This window comes from Cinclus cinclus, chromosome 10, assembly GCF_963662255.1.
Source record: "Cinclus cinclus chromosome 10, bCinCin1.1, whole genome shotgun sequence".
In the NCBI taxonomy this organism is placed as follows: domain Eukaryota; kingdom Metazoa; phylum Chordata; class Aves; order Passeriformes; family Cinclidae; genus Cinclus; species Cinclus cinclus.
The window spans coordinates 21,169,937-21,178,676 of NC_085055.1; the positions used below are offsets into that span (position 1 = coordinate 21,169,937).

General features: G+C 52.5%; 1 protein-coding gene across 1 annotated transcript; it reads right to left on the reverse strand.

The window, feature by feature from the left end:
• Window positions 1–490: 490 nt before the first annotated feature.
• On the reverse strand, window positions 491–6,962 carry CRYGS (crystallin gamma S). The gene is made up of 3 exons (XM_062499257.1): window positions 6,942–6,962; window positions 2,465–2,707; window positions 491–787 (listed from the first exon to the last, which is right to left on the reverse strand). The coding sequence occupies exons 1-3, from the start codon at window positions 6,960–6,962 to the stop codon at window positions 515–517; spliced, it is 537 nt and encodes a 178-aa protein (XP_062355241.1). The 3' UTR covers window positions 491–514.
• Between the last annotated feature and the right edge of the window lie 1,778 nt (window positions 6,963–8,740).

Sequence of the window (8,740 nt, forward strand, 5' to 3'; positions counted from 1 at the left end):
ACCGGGCAAAATGGGATGTTCGTGGTGGCAAACTGGTCTAACTGGGAGCCCTCTCTGCTCTCTGCACATCTCGGTTGCCCATAGAGTAATTCCTGCCCTTCGGGATCACTCAGCAGCCACCTCTCAGAGGCGCTCTCTGCCTGTATCCCACATCCAGCCCGCTCTGCTTCTTCCAGCTCCCCTCTCCATGCGGTGCCCAGCCCCAGTCTAAGCAGCTGAACCCCTCGGCTCACACCTCCAGGGGACACGCCGTACCTGATACACTGGGCTGCCAGGGTCCCCAGCATTCGGGATGGCTTTTTTCCCGCAGGAGCAGCGGGACAGAGGGCAGGGGATGGGGAAGGGGGGTGACAATAAACCGAGGGATCTTTTACTCAGAGAAGGCTCCGCTCCACCCCAACCCCCCGGAGGCACGACACCTCGCCCGCAAATCCCGGGAATAAGCAGGACGAGGCGGAGCTGAGCGACTCAGGTGCTTTATTGGGGGGATGTGGCAGCCCGCTCAGGGGCTGGCTCACTCGGAGATGCTGCGGAAGGACTGGACGGCGGGGCTGGCCGCTCCCCACTCCACGGGCTTGCGGTACTCCCCCTTGGGCAGCACGTACTGCCGGCCCCGGTAGTTGGGATGCTCGTAGAACACCCAGACGCCCTCCAGCACCCTGCAGGCGTGCACCTCACGCATGTGCCACTCCTCCATGATGGAGGGGCAGTCTTCGGTGGCTTCGAACATCTGCCCGCCAAAATCTCCCTTCTCGAACACCTGGATGTGGCCTCGGCCTCCACTTGGCTGGAAAAAAAAAAAAAATCATAGAGTCATGGAATGGTTTGGGTTGGAAGGGATTTAAAGATCATTCAGTTCGACCTCCCACTGTCCCGGGTTCGTCCAAGCCCCATTCAACCCAGTCTTGGACGCTTCCATGGATGGGGCAGCCACAGCTTCACTGGGTGACTTCATCGGCAGCCAGAGCATGGGACGGAGGCAGTGACATGTCCCAGCTTTGGCACAGGGGCAGAGTTGGGGCACAGACAGATTCAAACCACGACAGGGCTGAAATCTCACGTCGGCCTCCAAAAGCACAGCGAGAAGAAGCTGGGGTAAAGTTTAACAGAGCTCCAGCTCACACCCCACCGTGGCATGGATAAGGTTGGGACAGCAGCGTCGATCTCGCTATCCCGGGCGGCCTTGAACCAACCCCTCGGAGCTCCGTGTGAGCATCAGAGAGCCAGACCCCCTCCTCTGGGCGGAGAGGAATTTAATGAGCTGCTGACCCCGGCGGGGCCGTGTTCCTGCGGAGGCAGCGCGGGTTCCCACCGGGATTGGAAGCGCTCCTGGCCCGAAGGCAGCCCCGGATCTGCGGCTGCCTGCACATCTCTTCCCCCGCTCCCACCTTACCAGCTCTGCGGGGTCTCCCCAGCGCAGGAGGGAATGCCAGGTGCCAGGTGGGTGTGTGGGATAAGGATCCCATGTTTCATCCTGGTGGAGGAAGCTGTGCTGCTCTTACATCTCGCTCTATGCCCTAATGAACAGTGCTCTGAATGGGCAGGAAACTCTCCCTGCCCCATGAAAAAGGATTTAGACCCAGCTCAAACAGGCTCAGAGGGGCGTTAGACTCCCAGGCAGAAAAGCAGTATCCGTTCTCTGGGTTTTTGTGTGAGATCTGCTCCATGCAATGGGAATTCACAGATGTGCTCTAAGTCAGCAACCATTTTCTTCCCCAATACTGGCAAAACCTCGGCAGCAGCAGCACCAATCCACACTTCATCCACAATCCCAGTTTTAAAGGATGCTCCTCCCCATAGGCTTCCAAAAATGATCATTACCTCTGGTTTTTTTTCTCCCCATTATCAGTTAGGAGGGGATGAGCCCACCTCCTGTGCTCTCCTAATACCAGAAGGCACCAGGCTGCTCCAAGAATGGCCAAGGAGGGCTTCAGGCATCCCTCCCTTTCTGGGTACTCCAGGTCTGCTGCTGGGCTCGGTCTCTCCGTGCCCAGCAGGGTTTGGTGACACAGATTCAGTTCTCTGTATCAGAAGGGAGTCCTGGCTTGCTAGAGAGGAAACTGCCCCTCATTCCAAATGTTCCTACAAAACCTGCATTCCGTTATTACAGGCCTTAAGCCTGTTGGATCAGTTGGTTACACACCAGGGAAAAGGCGAGGGGCAAACTTTGGAGCAACCTGCCTGGGCACTGAAATCCTTAAAGGAACACGCTGACGAAACTACCCTGCTGTTCCTATGGAAACTCGCCCACACTCCAAGGGATCTGCCTTTTCCCACTGCAATCCAGAGTGGGAGAGACTCACCTTCTCCCCACACCAAACACCTTGCTACTCCCAGAGCAAATCCCCTGCAGCCACCCCCTGTACGGTTCCCAGGGAAGATGGGCACCATGCTCCACCACGTGAAACCCTTCCAGGCTGGGTGTAAACAAAGACAGCATCCCACGGGAAGAGGTGACACCTACGATCTGGATGTACTTGCAGGAGCCCAGGCGGTCATTGAGGCCCATCCAGTGGTGGTAGTCAGGATACTCCCCGTGGGTCAGCACGTACATGTTCCCAGCATAGTTGGGTCTCTCGTAGGCCACCCAGGTGCCTCCATCCACACGGATGGAGTTGCAGCGGCTCAGGTAGGTGTGGAAATCGGGGCAATCACTGTCACACTCGTAGTAACGGCCAAGGAAGTTCTTGTCTTCATAGAAGGTGACCTGAAATGAGCACGGGGGGAGAGTGGGGAGGTTCCTCATCCAGCATGTCTCTATATTCCAGCCACATCACAGCAGGGAATATCTGGAAGCAGAGCCCTCGAGATAGCAGGGATCAAGCCCAGCCATGGAACAGGACCGGCTGCACTCAGTCAGACTAATTCACCTGTCTGGCCCCACTGCCTTCAGCTGCCACCAGTGTTCTGTCCTCCCCAGACCTTTGTTCTGTCCCAGTCCAGCCCAACACTCCCACAGAGTAGTCCCTGTCCTTTTTCCAGCAGAACACTATCAAACCAATTCCTTCCCACCTTCTCTAGATGAGGAGTTACTAAATTATGGCCAGAGAGCTGTGAGAAGTCAATGGAATGTACAAAGCAGGTTCCTGGAGACATGGGTGGGTCTGGCAGCACTGAGTTAGCAGTCGATGTCTCTAGAGGGCTTTTCCAGCCTTAACTATTCCATGATTTCCTTTATATTGACTCACCAAGTGTGTGCAGCAAGATCTTTACTGATAAGGGGGTGGAGAAGTCTCTTTCCTCCCAGGTCACGTCTTCCAGCCCATCCTTGTTCCCACTTGAACAACCCAAAACTTCCTTTCTCAAAACTCACTGCCCAAAGGTGGACATCCCACCAGCTTTGACCATGCCAGGAGAAACTAAGGGAGCATTCCATGTGCATGGTGGGTAGTAGCTTTATGGATATCTGAGGATTGTATTTGCAGTTGCCTTGTTCTGCTTTGGTTGCTGCAAGTCCATGAAACCTCTGACAAATTTACAATCCATCTCCACATTTCTTTCCCAAGAGCTGCTCTATAGCCAGGCTGCTGAGCCCAAAGCCCTTTATCCTGGAGCATCTTATCCTTGTTCACAACCTGGCTTGAAATGATCTTGGGAGCTGATGAGTGAATCCCATTCCTCCCACCTGAGGCATCACCCACCCAGCCAACCCTGGAGAGGAAACCCAGCTTTCCCCAAAAATCCCTTCATGGAAATATTGACAAGCCCTAGACCAGACCAGTCCTTTCTCCAGCCCTATTTTTTGATCCTCCCAGGTGACAATTACTCATCAAACGTTGCTTTTCTCCAAGAGGATTCCCAAAACATCACATCTATCTTGACCACATCCCTTGCTTGCTCATGACACCACACGGTCTAGAGATAATCTTTCTGGCCACACCCAACATGCAGTGTTCCACAACCCATTTTTCCCATTTTTTCCCCCATAATTTGAGTATTAAGATACACCCCCACCTGCTGTACTTCACTTACAGTCCTTTGGCTACTGGCATCGATGTAACCTCCCTGCTCTTAAAAAATCATTCGTTGTCAGTGTTTCAACCCAAATCCGAGACTCACTCGCTTTTTATTTTTAATCATTTGTTTTGTGCTAAAAATTAGATCAGCCAGAGTTTTCCTGGAGCTGCTTGGTCAGTGTGTCCTACCAACCTGACCAAGGAACTGGGGAGTCAGACTGATCATGCCAGAGGAATCACACTCTTGATTTTGTGGCCTGTTACTTGACATTTTTTAGGATAATATTATTTTCCTCTTAATTTCAAGGACTGATCTGCCATCACAAAAGCAGCTGGTGCACACAAAACAACCTGTCTCCTAACATCCTGAGCAAGCTCTTCCCACCTTCAGTGGAGAGCTGGGAATCACTCTGACCTTTCCAGCAGTGCATAAAAGGCTGTGAAAGGAGTGCACTGAAATGCCCACTTCATTTTTTCCTGCTCTTGGGCAGTTAACCGTGCTGGCCACAACCTGCTGCATTTTCCAGATCCTGCTTCTGGATCATTGTCCCTAAAAAGGTTATCACCCAAAAAATCTGCCAGCCTGACCCAAAGGCAGCACCAAAAGCTCTGCTCGCTGGGTTTGACAGTCATGCATCACCAGTCCCCCTCTTCCTGAAGCCAGTGGTCAAGGAAGCCACAGCATCCCTGGAAAACCCTGTGCAGGGATTCATTTATTTCTGCTTCAGCATTATCCTCTGCTGGGATGGCTGATCCCTCTCTCCAACATCTGTCCCCAAGCTCTGATCCTGTCCCACTCCTGTCCATGCAGTGAGTGTCCAACATGGTTGATGATGAACTCTGCCCAATGTGGATCTGCTTTCTGGGCAGAGGGAACCTGGGAGAGCTCAAGGCCAGGTTGGATGGGGCTTGGAGCAACCTGAGATAGTGGAAGGTGTCCATGCTCATGGTAGGGGCTGGAACTGGGTAGGCTTTAAGGTCCTTTCCAACCCAAACCACTCTGGGATTCAGTGATGTTCCTTCCCCACCCAGCCTAGCACAACCAAAATGGAGCAAAGCTTCCTGATGTTTCCAGGGGGGCATTTTCCCTGTACTGATAAAACCACAAAGCCAAAGAAATCCAAAGGCACATCAAGGATATGGCTGTTCCTATAGAACTGTGTCCAACCAAAGGGCTGCTCCTTGGTTTAATCTCAGAATTTAAGGGATCCTGCCCACCCGTTCTCCAGCAGGGCCCTTCAGACACACCCTCAGCTCATTTCAGACCTTCACTCCCCAGCTTTCCTGCATGGATTCAGGCACCAGCAGAGCAGGTTGATGTTTTCACCCATACAATAATTACAGGTGAATTACAGATTCCAATTCCACATTTGCAGCTTTGTTTCTGTCCCCTCTCACTCGCAGGGAAATCACCTTCCTTCAGCCAAACCCTCCAGGAGTTCTGCACCCAGCATGCCCCTGTTAACCTCTCCCTGCCCAAACCTTGCCTTTTGGGGGTCACCAGGCACATACCATGTTTGCCAGGGCAGATCTTCCTTGCAGGAATGTAAAACTCTCGCTTTGATCACCTCACCTGAGTTATCACATATTTCTTTTAAACAGTAGCTCAGCTAGAGGAAAACTCATAAAAAAATATCCAGTAGTGGCTCCTCTCTCAGCAGTGATCCCTTTCCAGGGCAGAACACTCACCAGGGTCGTGAGAAATGGTGTTCAAACCCCTACGTTGCCCTTTTCTTCTCCCTGGAATGTGCTAAACAAGAGCACAGCACAGAGAAATAGGAGATAACTCCTCCTGGCCATCTTGCTGCCCCTCAGCAGCACATATTCCATGAATTCCCCATGGTACACTCGGAGGGGACACAGCTTTTGGCAGGCTGAATGTGCTCAAGGCTTTCCAAGCTGACGGGAGACTCAAGGATGGAGCAGTTGTAATTCCCCAGCACCTTTTTTAAGCTCAGGTACAGAAAGTTTGCACCCCGAGATCTGGGAGCCACCAGCACACCCTCCTTGGCTTCCCAGACCAACAGCCCAACCCCTGAGAGCCGCAGAGCTGAAGGACATGCAAAAGCCGTGGCATTGCCCGGGGCATCCAAACCCACTGTGCCTCCAAAGCCCCTTGGGTCTCACAGTCTCCACAGGCTGAAAGGAATCCAGCCCAAAAGCCAAACTCAGATGAAGCTCTCCCCACAGCCTCCTGAGAGTGTTTGACATTCCACAGTGGACACTGGCCCAAGTCCTTGCCCTCCTTTCCTTCCCCAGCTGTGTTTCTCCCTGCCCAGTCCCAGACCCAGTACGAGTTCCGTGGGGTCAGCCAGCTCAGCTCTGCTAAAGCCAAGCCTAAGGAGCTGGACTCCTACCTGGGATGTCACTCCAGGCGAAGCTGAGCTTCCCAACCTACCTCCTTCTCCAACTGCAGTTCATCCCTGCCGACTGCACCGAATCCCAAGGCAGTGTGCATCCCTCAGGGAACACTATTCCCTTCGGTGCCATGGCCACCATCCAGGAGTCCTTCTGTCACAGCACACCTCTGCTCCAGCATGGGAAAGGGATGTGGCAGCTCCACTGGTGCTGGGAGTCAGGCTCTCCCAAGGCACCAAGGGAGCCTTCCGTGAGACTCCGCTCTGCAATCGCCGTCATTCCCGGCTGGCACAGCCCCCTCCACCCTCGATTTACAAGGCATCAGATCCTGCTTTAGATTTAGAACCATTTCAAAATGCCTCCTCACCAGTCACTGCGCTTGATTCCATCCTCTGGCAGAGCCACACCTAGCAGAGGAACCAGCCAAAATCTGGGAAAATCCTTGGGAGGGCTCAGCTCCAGCTTCCCTCCACGTGAGGAGGGATTTCAAGCATCTCCCCCTGCCCACGTGCTGACAGAGGGGGAAGCTATCAGCAGAACAAAGTAAACAAAGTTTCCCCACAATTCATCCCTGTGAAATTCTGCACTTTCTAGCCAAAATCATGAATACACTGCAAATAAACTTACCTTGGTTCCAGCTCTGGACATTTTCCGTTCCAGCCAAGCTCCCCTGTGCCAGAGGAACGTCAGCAGCTGTTACAAACAGCCAGGATCCGAGGTGCCCTTTTTATAATGGGCTTGTTTTAAACCAGACAGCCGCTTTGTCATGAGAATGGGATCCAAAAATTGAGTCAGTGATTCTGAGGCTATAGCCGATTTCCAGAAAAGCAAACAGGATTATGGAATAAAGGAAGGCTTCGCCATCCTCCCTTTGTTGCCATTTGCTGAGTCAGAACACCAAAACTCTGCCAAATGCACTCAAAACACGCAGCCCCCTGCCAAGTCCGGGAGGACGGGTGATAATTTGGCTGCTCCCTCCCTTCCAAGCTTGTTAAACAAGAAGGAATCCTCCTTGGCTCTTGGAGACCCACCCCATTTGTAAGGAGGGCACATGATATTCATCAGGGCTTGTCCTAGTGCAGTGAAGGATGGAGTTAAGGAACGATAAACAAGTGCCCAGAGGCTTGCAAAGACCAGCCCTGCATTGAAAGCCCTCAATGGAAACGTCTGTACGGCAAAGAGGCTGCAGATTTTCCTGGGATACTCTCAGCTGGAGCCACGCTGCTCCGAACACCTCCTGACATAGAGGGAAAGAAGGATGTGTGGCCACCTCCCCATTCCCCACAAAGCGAGTGATTTCGCACATCAAACGATGCTCAGATTTCTCTCAGGCTGTTTCTGCAAGTGTCACAAATTCAACTCCCAACTCTCAGCCCAGCACCTGAGGTTGGAGCAGAGTTTTCCCTTGGGCCACACTCCGGCCCTGGGAGCGGGGAGGCCGAAGATCACCGGCTTCCACAGCCACCCCCCCGCCAGTGCATTATGAAAAACCACCTCTGCAGCTATTCAGTGCCCCAGCCCAAAGGCTTAGCGAGACAAAGGGACACGAATTTGGCACAGCAGCACCCGAAACACGCATCCCCTCTTTCAAATCTGTCAGGACAAGCACTCTCTGAACAGCAGCTCTGTAAATGCAGGCAGATGGGAGAGCCCGGGGCACACACACACTCAGCAGCTGCTCCTCTTCCCATTTTAGGAACCTTGAATCACCCAGAGCTGTTGCTCTCACTGAGGCCACTTGGATTGATTTCGATTTTAATTCCTGAAGATCAGAGCTGAAGCACAAGCTGGGTTCTGTCAGCAGGTTCACAGCTCAAAGCTGCGGTCACTTCGCACATCCCTCCTTTTGAGGTTGGTTGAATACAATAAACTCGTCTTACACAAATAGAATAAATGTAATAAACTCACCTCACCTGCCCAGGAGCCAAGGGAGACCTTCAGAGGAATTCTGAGGCTGTGCAGCCTCCAGAGCACAGTGCCCTCCCCGCACTCTCAGCTTGGATGGCTCTTCCCTAGGCACCACCAGCTGCTGCCTCCACTCATCCATGCAATGCCTTTGCCTATTTTCCAAGTTTATTTAGGTGCTCAGCTATGAGCACATCTCCCCAAAACACATCCCACTAGCACGTGAGAATGGTGCTTATTCAAGCTGATAATCTTTATGAAAATTATGAGAGACAGGAATAGGGCTTGTACCAAAACCTCGTGCCAGGGCAGCCTTCAAAACCTTCAGCTCCATGGCTGAAGTTTACAGGAGTTTTACTTTCAGCCCAGCAGGACTCACATTCTATTTTTTTTGCCCCACTTTCCTCATAAATTAGCTGTTTCTCTCCCTGACAGCTTCACATTTCATTAAGAGAAAAGATGCTGTGTCCCTCTAAGACCAATTGTACAGGTAAAACCCCTTCCCCAGGACAAGTGCCAGG